Source organism: Podarcis vaucheri (genome assembly GCF_965113315.1).
Source record: "Podarcis vaucheri genome assembly, chromosome: 8".
NCBI lineage: Eukaryota > Metazoa > Chordata > Lepidosauria > Squamata > Lacertidae > Podarcis > Podarcis vaucheri.
In genome coordinates this window covers 3,923,868-3,950,142 of record NC_138766.1, presented here as the reverse complement: position 1 = coordinate 3,950,142, position 26,275 = coordinate 3,923,868, and the positions used below count along the sequence as shown (strand labels likewise).

The following is a 26,275-nucleotide window of genomic DNA, read 5'->3' as shown; positions in this document are numbered from 1 at the left end:
GAACTAAATGACCCTTGAGGTCCCTTCCCTTCCAACTCCACAATTCTATGATTCTATTATCTATATTTTTACCTGAGAGCTATTAAGAAAAAACAACTGTCTCATTCTACTTCTAAATAGGCTGGGCTCTGCTCTACATTACAAGCTTTCCCCCATTAAGGCTGGCTCAAGACATTTTGCTGCCTGCGGACAAAATGACACCCACTCACTCCCCATTGAGTGGCCAACTGGAATGGCTGCTGAATCCTAGCTCAACACTAATAACAAAGCACTGCACTGCTCCCGAGAGGGATCAGCAGGGTAGTTATAAAGGTGGAGGGCAAGGTGATTTGACACACAGCTCTTTCTCCAACAGAAGGGTATGGTCAGGGAGCTCAGGAGGAAAAACTGAGGCAGCGGCAGCAGGTGGGTACGTAGAAGAGGTGGTGGGTGGGTGCAAAGGAGGCAGAGGCACAGGGGTGTAGCATGGGGGGAGCTGCCGGGGCAATGGCCCCAGGCATATTTTTATGGGGGCTGTTGCTCACACCGCCCTACCAGCCCTGTGCTGCTTTGCAAGGCTGGGATCGCAAAGCAGCTGGGGGCTGGCAGGGCAGTGGGAGGAGGATGCAACAGCCATGAACCCTTGCGTCCTTCTCCCTGCCAGCCCCGAGCCACTCTGGAAGGGTGCGATCACCCCAGTCTCACAAAGTGGCTTGGGGTGGAGTTGCTCCAGTGGTGTTGGTGGCAAAGGCTGGGCTGGCAGGCTCCATTCACCCTCCGCGCCCTGTCCTGGGTGCCACCAAACCATGCCCTGCCACTGCAGAGGTGTGCATGCATGAGGAGAGGTGCAGGTGGGGAGGTGCAGAGGAGGGGCAGCAAGTGGCAACGCTCCTTGGAGGCCACAGCTGCTGCCTGAGGTGATGGCCTCACCTTGTCTCATGGGTGGGCCAGACCTGATTTGGAGTATGATTTAGCTGAATATCACCCACTGTCAGTATGCTATGCTTGTATCCTTAACACATGATTTTGCACACTTTGAGCTGACAAGAAACATATGCCTTAGGCATTTGTGCCTAACAAAAGTGAAAGACCTCTTCCAGTATAAATATATATGGCAGTGAACTTCAAATAGCTAGTGACATTTTGTTTTTATTTTCAGAGTAAAGATATACAAAATAACTTAAGAAACCCCATGGTGCAGAATATTCCTTATTATGCTGTACTTTATTCTTATGGAAATCCATTAGTACACTTGAAATAGAAATTAGGTATTATGTCAAAGAAATACATCAGGGGATCTGTCAGTTCTTTGATTCATAGGCCTCTTTCCTCCAGGCTACTGCATGACTAAGAATAATGTGAAGCATAACTTTGACATAGACAACCTGCTCTGATAAGCAGAGGAGTTTTTTAAAATCTTTAAAAAAATTAAATGTGAACATATTTCTTACCAGATGATACTTCATTTAATTACAAATAATCTAAAGCATTTAGATGTTATGCTAAGAAGAACTGCAATAATCCTCTTTCCCCATATCCAGCATTATGTAGCCATCCCCAATCTGGGTTAAAATAAACCCAAATACATTATTAAAACTTCAGCAGCAGCCAACCTCAGACGGAGCCTTAAACAGAACCATAGCTCAAATGCCGCTAAGAGACACCTCTTTAGTTGGAAAGCTCCCTGTCTGCTTCAACAGCCATGATGGCAGCAGGGAAAACTGTGGGTCCACTGGGGCCTCTGAGCTGTTGTCCTTGGAATCAGGGGGGAGCAACACAAATTCCTCAGGCCAGACAAAATGGGTTCCACTTGCCCCACAGCTTGCTCTAAGGGCAGGCCCTCTCCTATTCCAATTCCACCTCTGAATCCACCACCTCACCACTGAAGATTGTGAGTTGGACTGTTGGTTATAACAACCATTATTTGCACCCACAAGTTATGTGAATAGGTGTACTATTTTAGGTTTCTTTATTTAAAATGTTTTTACCCTGCCTTTTTATTTATAAGCCATTCAAAGACAGCTTACAAATTTGAAATATAACATTATAATTATTTAAAATACAAAAATAACATTAAATAACAGCTCAGATTAAAATAATAGAATCATTTTACAGTAGCATCCTCCAGAATAAACACCTAAGGCCTGAGGACAAGGTCCCGTGTATGGAGTGCCATGACTGGTAAGGCACTTCCTCTGGTGATTACCTACCTGATCTTTGATGCTGAGATCTCTTGGAAAAGGGTCACAAATGACCATCTTTGTAATGGTGCAAATTTGTCTTAGAGGAAGGGAACCTTTACATATCTAGGCTGTCAACTGTATAGTGTTTAGGATTAAAACTACAGTCATACCTCATGTTACGGACGCTTCAGGTTACGTGTTTTCGGGTTGCAGACCGTGGGAAACCCCTAAGTACCGGAACGGGTATCTTCCAGGTTTTGCTGCTCATGCCTGTGCAGAAGCGCTAAATTGTGCTTTACACATGCGCAGAAGTGCCAAATCACACCAGCGCCTGCACAGACGCGGCGCTTCAGAATGCGAACGCTGCGGGTTGCGGACATGCCTCCATCACGGATTACGTCCACAACCCAAGGTTCCACTGTAGCACCTTTGAATTGTGCTTGGTAACAGACCAGAAGCCAACAAAACTATTTTAAAATTGGCAAAATTTCCCATTAGTTCAGTTTCATTCAATAGCCTAACAAGTGTATTTTGGACCAGTTGTATTTTCAAGTTAAAACTGCTTAATTGTTATATCACTTGTGGATTGAATTGGCACAAGTAAATGTTACCACACTACATATGTCGGTTGGCTTACCAATGCCAGGATGTCTGCTATCTGGGGTTTTTTAATGAGTGGTCAGGTCTATATGTAGGATAACCCTTCATACAACTGATGAAATGGACTTTAGTCAACAAAGCCTTAAGACAAAAGTCATTAGTTTTTAACATGCTACCAATAGTGTTATTTTTGTTTCAAAGTACAGGCACCCCCCACTTACGTGCATTCTACTTGTGTGCAACCATGAATACACGCAGAGCTGGGAAATAAATAAATAAAGAGAATCATACCAGGAAATGTCGAGAGAGAGCTGGAGAGTCCATGTGGCTTGCCAGGAGCCCTTCCCTGGGGCCCTAAGAGGACATCAGTGAGGGTGGAGGAAGCTCTGAAGAGACCTGAGGCACAGCAGGCCTTTGTGTAGGCTGCTTTCTTTCCCTGCCTAACAGCTGATGTGCCAAGCAGCACAGCAGTCGCAGTTTTTCTGTGTGTCCTCCAGCCAACCCCAGAGCTTCAACGCTAGATATTTTGGTTTGGACTGGAGAGAGAGCAGGAGAGAAAGCGGAAAAGGAGACTTTATAGAGGGTGCTCCCCACTTTACACTAGTTCAGTTATGTGAGTGGGGCCCCAGAGTGTAGCCCGCGTGTAAATGGGGGGGATGCCTGTAGTCTTCAAAGGCACCTTCCCCCTCCCATATAACACACTGCTGTATATGCTACAAATCGTCCTAAAACTGTGTGTCTTGCAGGAGTTATAATACCATTTTATGCAAAAGGTCGGTGCTAGCTGCACTGAGGGACTGAGGATGAGAGAGAAACTTGGTGAACATTAAGACCCATGTCCCAATATAAGAGAGTGACAGGGAAACTGAAAGATCAGTGAACGAAGTGTCTGAGGACAACCTGAAACCAGCTTCTACGTGTGAAGCACTGGATAGCAAGTAGAGATTGAGAGCACTGTAAACCCACACACTTTGTGAGGCCATCTGCACTTTCTTACTTGGGGGGATTCCTAGTTCTCCAGTGATATTCTTCCCATCTTTCTGCCAGGGCCAGTGGTTCCTCTGAAGCAGCTATGGTTAAGGGCAGGCATGGGTTGTGCCCTTGAGATACACCACACATTTACTTTTAATGCAAACAGAAGCATTATTCATCTCGGAGACCTAAGATATTTAAAGCTAATTTGTGAAATGTTATTAACACCACTCACACATAAGCAAGTGTTTCAAAATGTACAATAATTATGTAAATCTGTTTACTCATCTGGGATGTAGTTCAATTCTGATTCCAGATGCCAAACATTAATAATCCTAATTAACTGTTTAACTAATTAAAATAGAACATGGGGGAAGTTTTATTCCTGCTGACATAGGATGAAATATGCCAACCAACCAACCAATTAACTTAATTTGCTAGGGTTTAGAAACACAAATGTTTAATTCAGATGACATTTACACTGTTTCTCCATCCCGCATTTGAGAAGCAGTTCCTCTTCCTGCGGTGGGGAAAGCCACACCAGTGGGGAAGAGGGGAAGGGACCAGAGGATGCCGCTGGGAGCCCCAGTGCTCCTCGGCACCGCTCCTTGCCAAGCCGGCCAGGAGGGAAGCATGCCTCTTCCATCGCCCACCTTGCGCAGAGGTGTAAAATGCAAAGAAGGAAGGAAAAGGCTGGGGGTGACTAAGCTCCTATGTTGGGGGAAGACCCGGAAATGACCACTCCCGGATTCTGCTAGCGATTGAGGCAGACATGAACTGATGGCTCTGCACTGTAAATCGTTTTGCACTCACGAGCAACCACCACTGACATCTGACAACGGCCAATGGTCAGGGATGATGGGAGCTGGAATCCAGCAATATCTGCAGGGATGGGAGCTGGAATCCAGCAATATCTGCAGGGACACGTGTCTCCCATCCCAATACAGAACATGCATCAACTGAAGTAAGGGAAACAGTACACGAAGTGCAAAGCTAGGTATGGTATTTCAGATGGTTGGTTAGTGGTGGTTAAAAAATTTTTACAGCAAGAAAGGTTCAAACGTCCATGCTTAGATAGATTCAAGATTAAACTGTTTAAAAGCAAGAATCAGGTATTTTTTATAGTCATAATAACTACAGTAATGCAATCAGCACAGGTCAAACGTTTTATTTGTTGTTGTTGTTGTTTTAGCCAAAAGAGTTGGAACCCCTAATAAAAATATATCCTGTTGTTGTCGTTGTTATATTTATTTACATCCCATCTTTTTTCCTGACAGGAATGCAAGGTGGCTTACAGATAACAACAACTAAAAACCCCAATCGGGCTCATTTGCTAGGTGGGAAAGAGTGGGATTATTTAAGCTCAGAGACTTCTACACTTATCAAAAGCCCCTTACAGCTCCAGAAATAAAATTTATATTTAAAGATATACCATGTGGCTAGATAGACATTCCAGGATCAAATGAGAAACTGGGATGGCTTCTGTAAATCTGGGACTGTCCCTGGAAAATAGGGACACTTGGAGGGTCTGGATTATACAGAATTAAACGTAACACATCCAGCCTTTGCCACTGGCTAGACAATTTGCCTGGTTCTCTAGTGCACATGTGGTGGTTTGGCCCAAAAATTATTCTCTTTTGGTAAGTTTTTCAGACAATTAATCAAATGATGGGGCAATTGCTACAACCAGACCCAAAATGAGCTGCAATACCTTATTTTACTTCAAATTGAGAACATAACAAATAAAGACCTCATCCTCCATTTATTAGCCGCAGCTAGATTTGCGATTGCAAAAATATTGGAAAACTTTAACTGCAAATCTTTTTGAAACCTGGATTTTGCAAGTATGGGACATCATGCTTATAGACAAATTAGCTATTTCAGAAAAGGAATATTGATCTGGGGTGGGAAAGACTCACACCTTCTATATGACATGGTATCCTTTTTTGTTTTTATTAAGACACTCAAATGTGGTTTTCACTCTCCATCAACTCATAGAACTTTATGGAGAGATACTTTCATTTGATTGCCTTTCTTGGAACATCTAAAACTACAACCATCAACTGCTATTTTTCTTTCTTTTCTGTAGAACTATTAGGCTCTGTTTTCCTTGTATGGGTATGTTTTATTACTTGAAATTAAAAAAAATAAAATAAAACAACAACAACAACAAAAATCATGGGGGGGGGAACCATAATGAAAAAAGAGTAACAGAATTCTCTCTCTCTCTCTCTCTCTCTCTCTCTCTCTCTCTCACACACACACACACACACACACACACACACTTAAAACATACAGATCAGTACAATAAAAATATCACAGCACCAGCCCTTTTCTAAAGGCCTGTTGGAACAAAGAAGTCTTCATCTGCTGGTGGAAGGACAACAAGGAAGGAGCCAGTTTAACTTCTCTAGAAAAGGAGTTCCAAAGTCTGGGAGCAGCCATCAAAAAGGCCCTCTCCCGTGTCCCCACCAAGTGTGCCTGTGAGAAAAGGGCCTCCACAGAAGATCTCTGAGCCTGAGCAGGTTCATCTGAGGGAAAACAGTCTTTAATTGGGAAAACAATTAACCCCCTTTCCCCCATGTTGCTACTAGAATCCATGTGAGAGCTCCCCCAAATCAATTTTCTTTAACCAAACCAAACCAAACCAAACCCAAGAACACTACCACCAAGAAACTGGATGAAAACATTGGAATACACTTCATGGTTGTCATACACTACTGTCTATCAACGCCCACCCCCTTTGCAGGGTTTTCTAAACTATAATACCATCTCCACTTTGCAACATGGATTTTATTTGCATTAGCAGAGCAATTTTTAAAATGTTTATATGTTGAGACAAAAAATCCCACATTTTTACCATGAAATTAAACCTGAGTTAGAAATAGCATAAACGCCCAGCTTTGCTGCTACCTTTTGCTTTTGGGCAGATATGCTACTGCCCAGTCTAAGCTACACTACAATCATGAATTTTCTAATTACTTTCTGTGTACAACAATCACTTATAAAGAATAAGCAAATCCCTTCAAAATGAACCAGGTGTGGGGGGGTGGTGGCTTGGTTTCCAGCCAAGGTGAACCTGTGAAGCTTGTCCTTCCTGGTGAATTATACTTTTTAGAAGCAGAAGTGACCAAGTAACAGTGACACATCGAAGCCAGAAGCACACTCCCTGTTTCAGCACAGGCCAGGAGTTCTTTATCCATTCGCTACAGACAGCTCTTTGGTCTTTCAGACAACAAGTATGGAGAAGGGCCAAGTGCCTTGCAAAAACACCAATCAGCAATCACAGCTCCGACTTCAATCATTGACTAAAAACACTGAAGTGGAAGTGGCTCATCTCTCAAAAAGCAATAGCCTTGAATGGTGCCTACAGATTCTGACTCATAGCTTTTGTTCTACAAGAGTTAGAAACTCAATGCCCTTGCAGGACAGACATAAAATGCAGGGAGTCTTCTAATCCCACCTCACACTTCCAGTTAAGTCACTGGAAGCATGATAGGGACTAGATGTCAGGCTATTTTTCTTTAAATCACTCACAAACTGAATGTGAGAAAAAGAGGGTCTGCCCACAATTTAAAATAGAGGAAAATAGCCATAAATCTCACTTTACAGTTTGTGGGGAAATAAATGTTTGTCAGAAATGTAACTTATTCACTATATTCATGAAGGAACCATAATGTTGAGTAAGTACTGAAATGTGATAACTTACTTCAAAAAGAAAGAGAATGGAGTCCAGCTCCTCCCTTTGTGACTTATTCCCTGGGAGAAAAGGAATGTTTCCAGTCAGTATGGATAAATACAATACACTACTCTGTTAATAAATCCCATCAGACTGCTAGCTTTCAAATCTACTACACAAAAGTATGCAACAGTACGAAGGAGCAGTATTGTAAGCGTACAGTGTCAGAAAAAAAGTTAAAGATAAATCTAAGCTTCTTTCCTTCAACCGTTTGCTCTAATAACTGACAGCCCACAAAAAGGCTCTCTGTCACACAAGTTATGTCTTAAGGAATATTTAGTGAGTAGAGAAACTGGGATGTAATGGGAAGCAAAATGAAGAGGAGCCCAATATTCAGGAGAAAAGGATACTGGCCTGGTTTTCATGACATGGTAACTCAAACTATGGTTTTCCAGGACTGTGAAAATGTTCAGGCTCCCTAGAAGCTTTGCTCTTCCCTGGTCCTTTTTGCTCCCACCCAACACTGAGCAACACTTAGCATGTTCTCCAAACTGGGTCTTGTGGTTAAGCTCTCTCCTCAGCAACCATGAGCAGTAGCCAAAAACAAACTACAGTATATATTAAACTTTCTATAGCAGCATACAGTCTATCCCTAGACCAGCCATACTTTCCTTTTTAATAAACTGAAGTAGAATCGTAGGATTGCAGAGTTGGAAGAGACCACACTGTCATCTAGTCCCATCCCCTATAATGCAGGAATTTTTTGCCCAATGAGGGGCTCGAACCCACAACCACGAGCTTAAGAGTCTCCTGCTCTACCAATGAGCTATCCTAGGCCCGTGTTATCTTGTCGTCTTGAAAAAAGATATACCACTTAACAATTCTTCTCAGCAAATTAAATTCTTGCAAAACTCACTCTATATAGTATTTGTGTTTGATAAGTTTAGATATTTACATTTCCTCATGGGTAATTTAAAAAGATACAATAAGGACTTATTTGTAGCTGAATAGGATTTAGATTTTATCAGAAATTTTTAATGGGGTGCCAGGACTTTGAATTGGAGGCTCCTACACTCCTCCTTATCAATTTAACCTGTCTGGTCCCAGGGGCTTTGTTCAGCCACAGGGCAGCAATTGAGACAATCAAAATAACTGAGATAATTTAACAAAAGCTTTACTGAAATGCACATAAACACTTAAAAGTATGACACATAGGTCACACTTCCTAAACACTTCCTATGTAAAAAATCACTTACCCAAACACGAGGAATTAGTACCCCAAACTCACTATACACACCACATATTCAGATATATGAACAGAAAATATTTTTTACTTCCTTGTTTCACATTTGCAGGTTGGCTGAGGAATGGAGAGAGAGGGACGGAGGGGGAGCAATCAGACAAATCAGAGAGCATTTTTTCCACCCTCGTTTGCCTTTTAATTATTTACTGTACTATATTAAACTCTAGTGATCTGTACTTTAGTACAGTTTCAGAGGGTTTTCCGGGGGTGGGGGGCAGGGGGGCTTTGGAAGTCAAAATGTTGCAGTCATGAACACATGAGAAATGTCCCCATAGGAATAAGTAGAAATCATTGATTTTTTAATGCAAATGCTTGTCTAACGAACTATTTCCAGAGAACACATTGTGTTTGGATAGCGGGACCTGTGTGTATTAAGTACAATCACACAAGTGTGTAAAGGGAATGCAAATAAAAGTATCTTACACTTCTAAGGACATAATATTTTAATAGCAAAGATTTTGCCTCCTTTTTGCAATCACATAAAAATGTGTTTGGGGAGGGGAAGATGTGCTTCTGGTGCATGCTAAGCAGGGCTACATCTTAATAAACTGTCACATACTACAAATAAATAAATACCCTTTTTTTTGAGCCCCAAGCTAGATTGAGTGGTTTAAATGACTTGCCAGGAGCCTCACAACCAATTTTTTCATGAGCTGACAACAAAGTTTGAACAGCTGCAACAAAGTTTTCCAAAGGATGCTGGTGCTAGCACTTGCTGTTAGGTTTGCTGAACTTTCCTAACATGTGTGAAGATACTATGGAGCATTTGAGGGCTTTACATCCTTTAGCTCTTACACAGATGGATGCTGAAAGGGGAAAATGGCTGTTTTAAACAACAACAGAGGTTTAAATAAAGCAGGGATGAAGGACACTTTTTTAAAAATTTGAAACAAACCAGTTTTAACAAGGAGAAATAGAGATGGCTGACACCAAAAAGATAACACAACAGAGCCTCTCCAATCTGTTCTCACTGCACTCAAACCTTATTTTGAACTGCCACTTCTCTCTGCTCAGTATCATGCACACTTGCTCTACTCTGCATTGTTAAAAAGCGCCAGTCTTCCCCTCTGTTTTTCCTGTATTGCTCCAGTGCCACGGCCACTGCTTTTTGGCAACCTGCCTTCAGTTTGCCCCACCCCACCCAACTCTGATTCAGGCAAATTCAGGATTGTGATGAGGCACCACATGTCCTCCAATGTGGGCTGTGTGGTGACATTCTTACATTTTTATTATATAGAGATATGCCAAGGAGTGGATTTTGGGGTCTAGTATGTATAGGTCAGTATTAAGCAACTTAAAAGAATATACTAACAAACAAAGCCACTTAAAATTCTTACCTTTTTGTTTCAAGCTAGTTTCCAGTGTTATGAAATTTTCATAGAAGATAAAATAAATCTGAGAATAGTTAATCTCAAAAAACTGTTTAAGTTCACTTCCCTCTATAGCATCTGTAAAAGTAAAAAACAAAACATGTGTGAAAAAGGAGATCATCAGCATAGAAATTTAGAATTAAAACCTCTACAGAAAAATAAAGCAGCAGGAAACTAACACTAGAAGTATTAATAGAAATACATGGTACAATGTATAAGGTGGCAGTGTTCAAATGGCTTGATCTTAATCACGCCTAACATTCAAGACTTCAGCTATTGAAGTCACATACCGGTAATCTCTTTGAAACCTCCTGAATAAAATAAATGTTAGCTTTTTTTAAGCCCTTATTCTTGATCCTATAATCAAAGTTTCATCTCATATCACTATACTGAAACTATAGCCACTGGTCTGCTTGCCTTAGATGGGTAAAGGCCTCCCCTAAGCCAGTGTTTCCCAACCAGTGTTCCGCGGCACACTAGTGTGCCGCGAGATGTTGCCTGGTGTGCCGCAAGATGTTGCCTGGAGGGAGGCGGGCGAGTCCAAAAAAGGTTGGGAAACACTGAGTTAAGTTTCTCTTTCAAAAAGGAAACGTGGCTTAAAGCGGCGACGCGGCCTCCCACTCACTTTCCTGCTCTGGCTTCCCTAACAGTTTTCCGAGTTGCGTCACTGGATCCAGCCCCCTTTTCCACAGGTGACATGGGGCTGGAGGGAGGGAAAGAGGGCTTTATGTCGCGCACAAAGGCAGCCTCCTAGAAGCGCTCTGGGCCGGCGCCGTTTCACCGAAGGACCCCCACCCTCAGCTCCTTCAGAAAGGAAGCCCCGCCCCTCGGCTCCCTACGACGCCAGGCAGCTCAGCTTGGAGGTTCCCCGGCAAGGGGGAGGGGAAAAAAATTGAAACTTACACTTTCGTGCGTCCCTCCCGGCGTGACGCTGCGCGCTGACGTCACGGGGCTGTAATGGTGGTGTGCCTCGAGATTTTTTTCATCAAACAAGTGTGCCTTTGCCCAAAAAAGGTTGGGAAACACTGCCCTAAGCAACCATGCAGAGAAGCTATTATAAACTGTAAAAGAACAGGACCACTCTTTCCTTCAGATTGCCAATATGTCACAAAATATTGACAGATATATGCAGATAGGCAAACAAATAAGAAGTTTGTAAGCTAGTCACATTTGTAGACTTATTTACAAGACAGTCTTACCCTGACCTTAAGGTGAACATTCAGATAATCAGAAGTTTAGATAAATTGGGGGGGGGGGGATTAAATCCTCTTACATCCCTTCCAGTGAGATTGGAGTGCACGATAAATTTGTTTTCATGTGTATCTCCCCTATTAGATCAAGAACCATTCACACAAAATGGCGTGTGCAAGTGGTTTCCAGGCTGGACAACTGCATCAGGCATCAAGAAACAGTCCCACATTTCCCAGCACTGGATCAGAAATTATTGGTACTTATGACCTGTGGAGAAACTAGGCTGCTGTATTGAGGTTCCTCACAAGGCATTCACTTTATCATAAGGCTCCATAATTGACTCCATCAATTACATCTTCTGAAGACACTTGCTCTTCATGCACTTTACTGTAGTGTGCCTTTCCACCATCACAGTACATCATGGACTAGACCAAGCTAATCTATGCACAGATTATGTTCAGGATGAGATTAGGCCTAATGACCCTTCACCAAATCCAACCCTATGACCACAACATACACTAACGATCTGTGTGATCTATGGAAGGTGGGGAGGACAACGTTGGAGTAGTAGGGCCTTGAAGACCAAGGTGTAAATGGGAAGAAAAGAACCATGTACACCAATTTAAGCAACATGGGAGGAAGGTAGGACATTAACATAATAAAATATATATTGTCGTATCATTCCTCCTGCAAGAGGAAGGGTGGGATATAAATTTAATAAATAAAAATGGGGGGGGGGGGAATACAGTTCAGTTTTAGGGAAATTATAACCCCACTGAGCATTGTCCTGCCACCTTCTCTGCATTAGGAAAGAGATACTGCTTTGGGAGATTAAAGTGGCAGGCATGTGTACAATCTTCCAGTCAGATCAGACAATGCTTTGTGCCCAAGGCAGGAACACAGGGACATTGTCACTTTGATCCAAACTGCAACAAAACAATGGCCCAACTACTGAAATAAATTCTGTGTAGAGCTTCCTTTAAAAATTATTCACTTATAACACAGCTGTACAACTTTGCAATGGATTCTGGGCTTGTAAGAACTGTTTCTTATTTCCTATACAGCTATAAGGGGGAGGGACTCAACATATTTTAGGCCATGGTCTCTCATATCAAGCTCCCCATTTGCAGCTACTGCCTTTTAACAAACCCTGTGCATGGTTTTGTAGACTGGAACCCAAAGAGCAATGCCCACTACAGATGCACAGCCATGAAACATGCTCTCCAAAGAGGCTCATCTTCCTTGGCCATCCTTGCAACTGCTGGAAACTTAACAAAGGCTTGCTGTTCAAATAAATAAAATTAGATTCTACCACACAGTAGTTACATATGTACATAATAGTAAAGTATGATTTAGCATTACTGTAATAGCCTAGGAAAGCTTCAGGTTCACAAGCTCCCCCCGCTCCTTCTCACTGTGACTGCAAGGAGGAAGTTGGAAGCTTTCACTTACATTTTTTAAATAATAACTACAGTTATTACTCAGAAGCAGAACTAATTTGAACAATGGTTTATTTAACTAAACATCAATGTCTGCTTCGCTTATTTCAGTGAACCACAGTTAAGACTAGAGATGTCAAAAAACTCCACTACACACGGGAGTAGGAATTCCTGCAATTCACATGTTCATTTGAGGTCAGGAACAGAAATCATACAAGTCAATACAAGCAGTATTTGCTGTAATTTTTAGTCCTCAAACATTACATAAATGATAATTTTATTTACTGCATTGCTTCTGCCATTTCCCTTCCATCTGTGGCCAATGCACTGTGTGGAACAGTGTGCTTCTCAATTGATAGGATTAATACGAAGCATTTTACATATAGAATTGCAATTCCAACTTATATTAATTATATCAGCACCTGACATTCTCATACCAATGCTAAATTTTTATGTTGTGAACTGCCCTGAGATCCACAAATGAAGGGTGGTATATAAATTGAATAAAAATAATAATAAAGTCTATAACTGGCTCCAAGTTCACATGCAAGCCCAGGATATAGTGCAGATAATGAAATACAAAATCAACACTGTGCTTGTATTAACTTTCCCCGCATGAGTATAAAAACCCATCTATATTTTGGTCACAGGTCCCAATTAAGACCATGGGGCCACACCTACCTGGCCTAGGGCTGGGTGATATCAGCTTTTCAACATCACACTGTATCGCTAGCTAAACACTGGGGGGGAAAGTGCACTTGCCTCTGCCCGCACTTGCCTCAAGAGCTGAGGTGGTTTTACCCAGGCTCGCAGGCTGGGACAACGGAGCTAGTTTGCGCTGCTCAGCTGAGCAGAGGTAAGGTTCCCCCCCTCCTGCTCAGACAGGCCCAGTGCATGAGCGATGAGAGCATCAGAGCTCCTTTAACTGCTCACTGCAGGGAGCGGCAACCATGCTCCCCTCAGCAGAGCAGTTTCACAGAGTCCCCGCCCCACTGGAGACGCCTTTAAATGCTCAACTGAGGCAACGGCAGCTGCACAGTCCTCAGTCAAGCAGTTTAAAGATGCAGAGGGAGGAACAATCTGTGTCAGCGCCTCATTGATACAGCTTGTTTCTTCCTCTCTGTCATATGAGGGCAGAGTGGGATGGTGGTTTCACTCAGCACTATATTGCTGGTGAAACTGCTGCCGCACCCGAGTCCCTCTGCTAGCAGCACCCGCTGGAGGAAGGAACTCTTAACCCCCTTCAGCGGACACTGCTAGCAGGGAGACTCAGGAGCGGTGGCGGTTTCACCAGCAATATACTGTTGAGTGAAGCCGACATCGCGGTCTGCTCCTCATAACGGTCCTGGGCAATATATTGATATATCGCCCAGGCCTAACCTGGCCCCACACCTGTGACACCAGGTGAGGAGCAAGTGAGAATGAGCTGCCAATGCACAAGCAGGAGCCTTCAAGTGCACTCCTAATTTGCATTGGTAAGGGAGATTTGTTGTCACCACCAATCCACTGAGCAAGACAGCTGAGATCAGCTGTAATAATACTGTGTTCCCCACAGGGAACTCCATAGCAAACTGATCCTTGAAGTCACTAAGTCAAGCAAGAATCCTTTGCGAGCCGCTTGCAAACAGCCCTACTTAGTGCTTTGAAGCAGAAAAGATCAGCTGATTGGTGGCACTTCAAAGCACTATGCAGGGCTCTTTACAAACCTGGCATCATCATTACATCGGCCACTGACAGGCGGGTGGCTCTGTCCAACTGACAAATCTCAGGTGCTCCATTGCCACATATTTGTACCATATCTAAACTACATTTCCTATTGTTTTTATCAGTGCTCACTCTCGAGTTTGCAGTATTTTATGTTTTGAATAGAAAGCAGAGGGATTTATATTCCAAAAAATAATCCAAATGACACTGAAGTTTTAGGTAAGGCTGTTTGGGAACAAACGGAATGCATAGCTAAATGCACATCTTTATAAACAAATATAAAAACTGCGCCGAAAAAGATAATTTCCTGAGGGTAAATCAGATTGATTCTATTAAGTCACCCCATTGATTGATTGATTGATTATTTAATGGATACAAGCCCAGACTTAAAACAACAACCAGATATTTAATTGCCTGAATAGGGCAAAACAATCAGACAAAACAATGGAGATTTGGAATAGGATCTACCATTTCTTTTGGGGACCCAGGGCAAATAGCAGCTTGGAAGTGGGGGTTCTCACCAAGGAAATAGCTAAAGTTTCCATATTTATTTAGTTATTTCATAAACTTTACACACCACCTTATTGTCAAAAAACCCCCCCAAAACCCCCCAACTCAAAGCGGTTTACAAAAATAATCTCCACCACTCACTTGAATTCAAAAATCCGCTTGAGGGTCTGGTGGATGGAAAAGCTCACTGAAAAAGTAGTGTAGATATAATAGGAGCTGTTTCCTTTTCAATAACTTGAAGTTTATAAAGCAGCTGGGAAGTTCAGTGGGGCAGCTGCTGACTTGCAGTTTCAAATGAACTCAGATGAGCTGCACATACTTCTGGATGAGCCATCAGGAGTTAGAGAATTACAGGAAGCCCAGGTCAAGTATCAGGCAGGAGTCAGTCATATGAGAATAACATTACGTACTTGTTTTAACTGTTAACATAAAATAATTTGAAGAGCAAGCAAGGTGAACTGAAGTCATTGCCAAACTATGGGAACTCTTATCAAAAGTATTCTGTGCCAGAAAATTGCATGCTTTTATTTATCTATTATCTATTTTGTATTCTGCTTCAATTCATCCTTTGCAGGATGTACTAGGGTGGTACCGGACAAGGAGAAAGAATGTAGAGACCTTGAGGGCCATCAAGAGTATCAAGGCAGGAGTAATAATGGAAAAAAGAAGAAGAAGAAGAAGAAGAGTTTGGATTTGATATCCCGCCTTTCACTCCCCTTCAGGAGTCTCAAAGCGGCTAACATTCTCCTTTCCCTTCCTCCCCCACAACAAACACTCTGTGAGGTGAGTGGGGCTGAGAGACTTCACAGAAGTGTGACTGGCCCAAGGTCACCCAGCAGCTGCATGTGGAGGAGCGGAGACACGAACCCGGTTTCCCAGATTACGTGACTACCGCTCTTAACCACTACACCACACTGGTGCAAAACACTGGGGTTCATCCTGACAGTTAGAAGCTCCGCTAATAGATTCAACATTCTTACATGAACCAACAGAACAGACTGAATAATTCATGACTCGATATAAAAGGAGACAGACAGCACTTTTTCTGGGTTAACACATGACTAAGATGAGTTAATGGAACAAACATTCACATTTTAACTTGCACTTAGCTCCATCAAGAAGATACTATTATATCTCAAATAGACTTCAGACACACTCTCAAACTTTTCTGAGACATATATCAGTGCATCATACAATGCAGGTAAAAGCAGAAGCAGCTTTAAGTCAATGGAGATCAGGGGCCATGAACTGGCTTCAATTCTTCAATTGTAATATTGGTTACAAATGAATATGGCAAGAAATGTACCCCTCCTCAAACCCCAATTTCTTGCACACAGCTTTTGGCTCATCCTCTTCATTTTCATCTCTTATCTAGCTTTAAGTACATGTAATAGTTGGAACTCTGAATGCTTTCCTGCACAGTAAAGACTACCGGTACTTCCCTTCACCCAACTGCTGATGTGGTATCCCATTTATGAAAGGTTCTACCCAGGCAGGATTCCCTTTGGTCAATGTTTATTGGGCAACCTTTTAATTTGCCCAAGTTATTTAACAGAAACATTCAGATTAGTTTTTATGCTGGAATTTTACTTGTTTCGTTTAAATAATGAATTATGCTATTCAAGCTTTAATCTTTTTAACCACTCTGAAAGTCTCTGAAAATCAGGATATATTTTTTTTTAAAGGATATCAATAATTTAGAATACAAACACTGTGATTTAGTTCCGGTTGCAAGTACTTTCATGTTATGAGTTGTGCCAGGAGGGAGATGCACATCCACATGAAAGCAATGCAGTGCAAATGAATAACATCAACATCTGGACCAGATTTGTGACCAAAATTCCTTATCCAACAAGTGGTATGTATGCAGAAGTCTACTTATCTGGATTGGTGCAAAAATGTTTCAATGCACCTGTCTTAATGCCTGAGCTTTACTAAAACACCCAGTTCTTTCTCACAACTTGTACATCTGGCTTCCCCTACTTAAATGCAGAAGTTTATATTTATCTCTGTTGAAATTCATTTTGCTAGTTTAGTCCCAGTTCTCCATCATGGGGGAAATAATCTTGGATCCTATTTCTGTCTTCTAAGTATGTTTGTTTGTTTGTTTATTGAATTTGTGTTCTGTAGGGTGGTTCACAACATAATCTGCTAGCTGCCCTGAATACTTGAAGAGCATACATTCTACTACTTCATCCAAGTAATTTATAAAGATGTTAACCAACACTAGGCCCTGGACAGCATCCTGCAGAACCCCACTTGTCACTTATTTCTAGGTTGAAGAGGAACTACTGAAATGCACTATTTGGATATGGTCTGTTAATCAGCTACAAATCCACCTAATGGTAGCATCATCTAGCCCTATTTTACCAGCTTGCCAACAAGGATACTGAGGAGCCTTTGTCAAAGCTTTTATACAATGTCTACAGCACTCCCATAAGCCTACAAGAATAGCAACTCTTATCAAAAAAGGAGGTAAGGTTATTCTGGCATGGCTGACTTAAGAAACCCATGCTGGCTCTCTGTGATAGTGAATATGACACAGACAGATCACTGGTTTTCACAGAATGCTACGTACCACTACATATTCTGTAGCTAAGAAAAGCTTGGTTTGGTTGCAATCCTAAACACACTTACTAGAGAGTAAGTCTCACCAAACACAATCTGCAAAGGCTTGCACTGAATATATAGAGTAAAATCAATGGAGAGACGCTCCTATGGTCTGGTATATTTCCCTAAGTCAACCTCTGCATCCATTTACAGCTCCTTCCACCTCCTCTCTCTGAATAGAAGAGCCTAGAATCTGGATAATGTAATCAGCTTCCAGAAGAGACTGCCATGAACACCTCTAAGTATCCCTAATACATTGTACCTTTTGTGAATTGTAAATGTAAACCACTATGGGAGTTAACCTTGGCCACAAAACAGATTATAAAAATATTTATTTATTCATCCAAACTCTATGCAGTGCTCCTACCTACAAACCCAATATGCCGTATTTTTCGCCCTATAGGACGCACTTTTTCCCCTCCAAAAATGAAGGGGAAATCTGGGTGCGTCCTATGGGGCGAATGCAGGCTTTCGCTGAAGCTTGGAGAGTGAGAGGGGTCGGTGCGCACCAACCCCTCTCGCTCTCCAGGCTTCAGGAACACATCCATAGCCTGCTTCCCGGAGCGCCAGGCGCGCTGAAAGCAGAGCGCCCGGCACTTCGGGAACACACCCGCAGCCTAGGCAGCCCTGCGGGAGTTCCCTACGCTCCCTACGCTGCGGATAGCAGCCTGCCGCCCGGCGCGAGGGGCGCCCTGAAGCAGAGCGCCCCTTGCACCGGGCAGACATCCGCAGCGTGTTGGAGCCCTGGGGAGTTTCCCGCAGGGCTCCCCACGCTGCGGATAGCAGCCTGCCGCCCGGAGCGAGAGGCGCCCTGAAGCAGAGCGCCCCGTCCACCGGACAGACATCGGCCAGCCCCACAAGCTCGGGGGACAGCAAGGAGGCGCAGCGCCGCCATCGCGCTGTTCCTCGACCTGGTTCGGTTTCCCTGACCTGGTTTTGGGGGGGGGGGAAATAAAGGGGGAAAATTTTTCCTTTATTTCCCCCCCCAAAAAACTAGGTGCGTCCTATGGGACAGGGCGTCCTATGGGACGAAAAATACGGTACTTTCCTGTGAATTCCTGGTTTTCCTCTCGATGCTATTAAACAAGTTAATTACGCACATCAAGACTTCACAGTTTGGTTTATTTTGTTCTAAAATCTTTGGAGAATAAACCAATGTATATTTGAATAAGATAGTTCAGTTCAGATAATTGGAGCCAGCAGATATATTGCTACTTCTTTAGTAATGCATTTTATCAAGGGCTTTCTGGAACTTTAAAACGCTTGTAGACTACAAAATGGGTTGGGAAACATACAGTACAATCCTATACGTGACAACTCAGAAGCAAGTTCCATTGATTTAAATAGGCCTTACTCCCATGTAAATTGGTATAATCTTTAAAATATCCTCAACAAGATACGGTTCAGAACACTATCTAAATAGGCCTCCGTAATTCCAGCACCATATTGGTGTAGCTTTGATTAACACAGCAAACCTATGTGTCTAAGCCAGGCTTCCTCAACCTTGGCCCTCCAGATGTTTTTGGCCTACAACTCCCATGAGCCCTAGCTAGCAGGACCAGTGGTCAGGGATGATGGGAATTGTAGTCTCAAAACATCTGGAGGGCCGAGGTTGAGGAAGCCTGGTTTAAGCAGAACTACTGCAGCCTGCAGGTAGGAGCTCACTCAATTGGATACACCTCCCAACACACACAAAATTATCCACCTATAAAGCTAGATTCCGTGGAGAAGGTATCACGCTTAGTCTCCCCCTGGTTCTCCATTTGCAGGTGTTTTTCTAATGGAGCATTGAGACAGCTGAGTCCCACCTGCAGTGTGAAGCAGCACAGCAGGGATACACTGTGAATTAGGCCATTATCTTATGCAACTTCCTGGAAGATCAGTGTTCTGTTTACTCATAGGAGGGTGATAAAGTTAGGTAGAATGGATGTTTATTTTACTCAACTACTCCCTCCTCCCCCACTGCTTGACATAATCCAGCCAGCTCAGATTTCAGAGCCAGTGGAACTGCTTCAAGACTCTGCAAGATGGTTCAGCCCATGCAGGCAATGGACAGTCCACACAACTCACAGGGACCATTGCAAGATCAAAGCAAACTGTGAAATTCACAGTGAATGCACATGGGGTGAGTGCAAGAATATTATTGTCCCCAAGGAGAAGACACTGCTCATATTTCCAGTCTAGCTGAGAGCACAGGAAGTGGGTATGCTGGGCATAACCCTAGTTTTAGATTTCTACAATATGCTTTTGGTTCAAGTTTAACTGACAAAAGCTGGAACAATTGAACAGAGAAACCAGTTCCTTATCATGATCTAGTTACATCAAGATTTGTCTTTTGCCTCCTGGCAACATGCAATACCATGAATCAGGATTCACTTTGAAATTTAAAAAAAACACTTCTTTTTAAAACTGCAGAACAAACCAGCAACATTTTTTTAGTGCATGTGAGTTTGAGGCACAAGGATGTTAACCCTATCATTGTCCCTTGCTTACACCTGCCATCTTTTTTTTTTATCTCCATGTAGAACTGCTGATCCCCATACCCCATCACAACAATGTACTCTAACAAGGTAGGTTATGGGAGGTAATCCAACACACACTCCACACAAAGGGGGAGCTCTTTGTGAGAAGAGAATGTAAACAACAGAGTTAGAAGAGGTCACAGGCAAGACCTTAGGTGCAGACATGAAACATCGCAAGACAAAAGCACTAGCTGCAGAGATTGGTTCAACTTAGCATGCATTCATAACTGCAGTGAGTGTTTAAAGTACAAAGTAAAAAATAGGTAAAGGAGCCCTGGATTGTTAAGTCCAGTCAAAGGCGACTATGGGGTGTGGCGTTCATCTCGCTTCAGGCTAAGGGAGCAGGTGTTTGTCCACAGCTTTCTGGGTCATGTGGCCACCAGTGCAACGGACACTGTGATGGAAGCCAGAGTGCACAGAAACGCCGTTTACCTTCCTGCCACTGCAGTACCTATTTATCTACTTGCACTGGTGCACTTTCGAACTGCTAGGTTGGCAGAAGCTGGGACAGAGCAAGGGGAGCTCACCCTGTTGTGTGGATTTGAACTGTGTTTGAAGTACACCATGTTCATGGTATTGCTTTCCTTACAACAGTAAATTCTTTCCCACCCCACTGCATATATGGGGGCTGTGAGAATCATAGTACTGTAGAATTGGAAGGGATCCTGACAGTCATCTAGTCCAACCCCCTGCTATTCAGGACCGCTACCCACAGCCATCCCTGGGTGAGCTCTGACCACCAACCTTTTGGTTAACAGCCAGATCCATTGACCATTGACCCACTGCACCTCTGGAGGTGGGGGGGGCGGGCAGGCAGGTAAGCGCCACATTACAACCTATCTCTGGGTTTGGTTTGGTTTTGCCTGTCTGTCCGATTGTAAGTCGCTTTGGGCTGCCCTGGGCAAAGCAACTCGCCAGTGTCATTAAGTAGTGATGGCTGTGCCAATGACGACCTCACACGGCAGGGATGGGACCCGGGGCATCCCGGACTGGCACCCTCGGGCGCCCCCTGCGAAGCTGCCTCCGCTTCCGCCCGGCGGGGCTGCGCTGAGGCGCCCCCCTCCCGCCCGCCTGCCCCGCTCACCCATCAGCGCCCGGAGGTGCTTGAGGCGCGTCAGGACGTCCTTCCGCGGGTCCAGCGCTTTCTGGGTGGACTTCTTGACATCGGCGTGGCCCCTCCGGGAGAACATCGCCGGGCAGTTTGTGGGGGCGCGTCGCCCTCGCCCTCAGCCGGGAGACCCAGGGGCGCCGCGCCGCCGCCTCCACCGCCAGCGAGCGAGCGAGCGCAGGGCGGGCGGGCGCGCTGAGGGGGCGAGGGGGGAGGGGGGAGGCAGCGGCGCTCCTGAGGGAAGGGGGCGGGGCCTGGCTGCCAGGCTGGGAAGCGCCCGCCGCGGAGCTCCTTCGGCTGTTCTCTTTCGCGGGCGCGTGTCTTGGTTTTCTCTTCTCCGGGGCGCGGGGGGGGGGCGGGGGCGGACCAATGCCGGCCTCGCTTTCTCTTCATCCGACGGCGCAGCGCGCGCGCGCCTCGGAACAGCCCAGCCCAGCAGCGGCGGCGCAAAGGGCGGCCATCTTTGGAAGCTTGGCTGGCGCGGGGCATGCTGGGAGTCGTAGTATTTGCGGAGGAGGCTCTTCCTCGCGCGCCTTTGTCTGGCAGCGCGGAAGCAGTTTCCGTCCTTGCAACCCTGCAGGCGACATCTTTGATAAAACATTATATGGAACAGCCTTCCTTAATTATTGTACTGTTAATAGCTTGAGGCGCTTTTTAAATACTAACCTTTAAAAGTTTTTACCTATATTTATTGTTAGTTTATTCAATCTGTATACCTAAAACTGCGGTTTGCTGGCTCTGTGCACTTTTGATTAACACAGTATATTGATTTACTTGGGAAACCGAGTTCTTGCAACTGTACTGTGGAAATAAAATGCGCAGTGTTAGGAAGTCCTGAACGTGCTTCTGAGAAGGGAAGCCCCACTGAAATTTGTGACTTGTTGAGTAGCCCTGCTTTCAGCTAAATTGAGCAAGGAACCATTTATCATTTATTATATTTGTATACTGCCCTTCATCCAAAGATCCCAGGGCAGTTCACAACAGAAAAATACAAAGTGAGAATACAAATACATAATAAAACAAAAAACAAAGCAATAACCTCCTTCCCACAAACATTTAAAAAGCCATAGAGTGTTAATTAGCAAATTGCCTGGTTGGAGAGAAACGTTTTTGCCTGGCACCTAAAGATACATTCAGATGTTCTTTGGCAAATCATGCTGCAGGACCTCATGAGATGGTGTCTGACTACCGTGAATTCAATGGTCATTGAATGTCATGTTTTTCAAATGGTATCAGGGATTTCATAGAAGCCAAAGAGGTAAATAATGGGAAAATGACTGAAAGGCAAATTCTCACACATCGTGTTACTGATCTTCCTTTGCAGTCTGGAGCTGCATGGGTGTATTGGCTGCAATCTAGGTCTCCTCACTTCAAAAAGGGTAGCAGGCCCATGTGAACAGACCAGGGTCCAAGGCGAGCTGAACATTCCCAGAATCCGCTGCACTGTGTTGGGCTTCTCTGGGAGTAGAATTTGTGTGCAAGGGGCTCCCTGTAGGATGACAATTCCAAATCATTTATTTACTGTGAGATGTGCATGCCTTCTATCAGATATTGTGTAGGCCCACAATTTGTTTTCAGTGCATAGCTTTTGAAATACAATTATTTAAATAGGCCTAGTGCTGTGGGGTGGGGGCAATGGAGACTGAGAGGAAAGGCCTGGACCTTAAGAAGAAGTGGACAGGAATAAGAGAAAGGCCCTCAGGGTGGAGGAAAGTGGGTTGTACCAACAGGCAAACTTGAGCTTTGAAACACCAGGACGCCCATCGAGTGATGAGGGTGCTCCCCTCCCCCAGACCACCTCAGTGGGCTGAAGTTCATTTGACATTGGCTATAGGGCTGGGGTTGTGCCTTCTGGAGTTTTCCTATTGCCAAAGAGGGGAAGATAGGTAAATACAGATCAAATGCATGTTTGCAGTTTGCCAACAAGCAAGCAGTGAAGGAATTGGGTGGCCTTCTGCAGGAAGCCATTCCACACTCTATGGATGAAACTGTCCTCTCTCTTGTGGCCCCTGCAACACTTCTGGTGTCACTGGGTCACAAAGCAGGGCCTCCGTTGTGAACTGAAAGACCAAGCTAGAAAAGATTTGGGGAGATATGTGGCTTGTTCTTCTTTGTTGATGTTTTTAAGTAAAAGGGGGCTGATTTGTTTCTTGGCTGCAGCACTACATTGTCATTTTCGTGGTAGAAATCATGTTGAGGGCCAGGTTAACCCCTCCCCCTTAAAACCCCCCAGTCCCAGGGGCCCCTTTGAAGCTGCTTTTAGTGCTGGAAGAAACTGAAGAAATCTAGTGATGAATCTCCTAGTACTGATCGTATAGCATGCATTGTTTTAATATCTATGTTTTTGGATCAGAATGATTTAGAAAAGAGTCTTGAATATAATGTTTTCCCTTTCATGACAGTTGCATTTATGATACACATACTGCAGTGTCTGTCCATAAACATCCCATCTTGGAAAGTTATTTAGAAGCCTCAGCTGAATCCGCCCAGTTCAACAAAAGGTCACCTGTTGAATGTCACAGCCACTAACATTTGCATTTTCTGACTAAGTGCACACTGTCTGTCCAAGGCCCAGCAAAAGGGGGAAACAGCTTTTCACAAAACAAAAACAAAATTCACCTGTTATTCTTGTATAACTGGAAATTCAAGCAGAACAAAAGGGACTGAGCCACTGTTGTTCCTAGTGTACCATCTCCGCTTTTATTTATTTTTATTCTACTTTAACCAGTTTATAACCAGTTTTTCAGGTGAGATTTTCAAAGACGTGTGCAAAGAAATATTTCCAAATACAGCATAAAATCATAAAACCAAAGCAACTATTGCAGGGAGGAAAGTTAAAACAGAAGAGTTCTGAATTCAGAGCAGCAACTAAAAATAAAAGCCTGCTGAAAACAAAACAAAACAAAATCTTAACTGTCTAGTTGTACCCTGTGCAGGCCATTTATATGGGTGTGAACTTTCTTTCAGATAACCAAATGCCAAAGTGTTTGGGGAATAAACTGAGCACAGAAACGGTTAGGTGCCTATGAAAAGGAAACCAGATTGTTATTAATAGTATATTTAATAGAGTGGCCTGTTTAGCAATGGTTGCTTTATTAATACAATGCAGCTATGACAAGAAAAAGAGGTTTTATTCACCAAAACAACAGTTTGTTGCTGTTTTATCGGCTGCTGATATTAGGGTTTGACTATGTCTAGCGCTGTTTTGCTGTTTGCTCTAAATGTTAATGCCCTGTTGTTTTATTTTGTTGTTCAATTGTTTTATGTTATCTTTTACACTTTTACTCCAACCCACCCCATCCCACCATGTTATTTCATCAAATTATCCAAGTATGTTTGCCTTTTTATTTCCAAGCTAGCCTGAAAACTATTCTGATGTGACAGGGTTAAAACAACAACACTTGGCAGAGAGATGGTTCCAGAGCTTGTTTAGCAGTGGCTGCCCACATCATATTTGCTGAGACCACCAAAAGATTCCCAGTGCCAAAGTTTAAGGAACAGAATCAGGCACTGAAAATAGTTTGGGGAGTCCCACTGTCTGTCAGCAGGTGGGCCCTACGGAACAGGGTTTTCTGATGGTGGCAGCTACTGTAAGCTCTGGAACCAGCTCCTTGCTGCAGTTAAGGTATCATCCATTTATTTGGCTGCCTTTGAAATCAGGTATTGTTTTGCCTTCTGTTTTGGCAAAACGACAAAAGGATGAGAATATTCTTCAAGTGTATCTTATCCAGCAGTTTCTCCCATCTCCTACTGATGTTTTACATGAAGTGTGGAACACGGTTTGTCCCATTCCTGTGAGCCCTATTCCTGTGGGTTCTTTGGGTTTAGCTCCCTCAATAATTATGCTAATAAGCAACATTCTGCCACGTAATACTTGGATCTGCAACTTGGGTTTTTCTACTTCAATTTAACCTAAAAATCAGCAAGAGTGAACAGAATTGGTCATATGAAGATAAACATTAAAAGAACGCATTTTACTTTGATTTGCTATCTACTGCATATATGATTTTATTTGCATATGAGTCCCTGTTAGGGAAAAAGGGTATAAATAAAAATATAAAAACAGCAACAACACCTCTGGTTCTACCAGATGTGACCAACATACAAGCTTTGGGTAACTACAATTATCATCTGTGGAAGCAGTAAGTAAAATGACTATGCTAGAAAGATGACTTTCTGACAAAGATACTGGAAGAAGGTAGTTTTTTTCTGAAAAGCATTGAGTTGCAAAGGTTTGCAGGCAGATAGCTGTGGCAGAACTGACAACCTTTTTTTGGTGTAACAACCCAGGAATCTTGAGCAAAAAAGTGTGAGTGGTCTGTCAGGACACTGAACTCTTCTCTTAACAGTGATCCTAGGAACATATCATAGATGGTCAATGGTATCTGAATACTTGTTTCATGATGGTCTGTGTAAATTCAGGTATGTAGTTCGTGATATGATACAGTTCTTCCACATGGCTGTTTTTATGTCAGATTTCACATCGAGGGGTAGGAAGGAATGCTGTTACTTGTTTAGCACTGCCCAGTTCAAAACAGGGGACACTTTTAAATCAGGAACCCCCTCGTGTGATTTATGAGGTGACACAGTCACATGAGAGGAGTATATTATGCCAGAAGCTTCTTGTTTGAAGTTACTTAAGTTGTAATTTAAACAAGTGATACAGTGTATTGCCTGGAACTGTTGAAAATGAACTGGAGAGCTGACATGGCAAATAAATGCATGTCCCATTTCTTGTGAAGCTCAGTGCAAATGTACTTTAGCACTACCTAAACCCTGAGCCTTACCTCAGCATTAATGCAGCATCAATAGTTTGGACTTTAATACCAATAAGTATTGCCACTGCAGAAAGACAATTTAGCATCCTTTGAAGGGTAAACTCTTGGGTGATGAAAGGAATAAATGAGATACCTCAGTTGTACGTGGTGTGCTTTATAAAGCACCTCCGTAGGCTGCAGCAGAGGAGCAGTAATAAGAGCCATTTCTTCATATACTAATTAATGTCCCACTGCTACTTGGGATTACTGTTGCTTACTGCTTGGAAGGTAATGTGATGCTGAGAAACATGAAATAAAACTAACAATTGAGAAATATGACCAAGAGCC

General features: G+C 43.4%; 1 protein-coding gene across 9 annotated transcripts in view; it reads right to left on the bottom strand.

Annotated features, from left to right (window-relative positions):
• RALGAPA2 (Ral GTPase activating protein catalytic subunit alpha 2) overlaps nucleotides 1–21,305 on the bottom strand; it is a 222,355-nt gene extending 201,050 nt beyond the window's left edge. For 6 of the 9 annotated variants that reach the window (XR_014222286.1, XM_082234138.1, XM_082234140.1 and 3 more), the window contains exons 1-3: nucleotides 21,147–21,304; nucleotides 10,054–10,164; nucleotides 7,444–7,493 (exon numbers count right to left, since the gene is read on the bottom strand). Coding sequence is in view for 7 of the 9 variants with exons in the window: in XM_082234138.1 (XP_082090264.1) it covers nucleotides 7,444–7,493; nucleotides 10,054–10,164; nucleotides 21,147–21,252 (267 nt within the window). In the remaining 2 variants the exon portion in view is untranslated. Of the gene's footprint in view, nucleotides 1–7,443; nucleotides 7,494–10,053; nucleotides 10,166–21,146 lie in introns of those variants that run through there. The other 3 variants (XM_082234139.1, XM_082234143.1, XM_082234145.1) reach the window with 2 other exon arrangements.
• Between the last annotated feature and the right edge of the window lie 4,970 nt (nucleotides 21,306–26,275).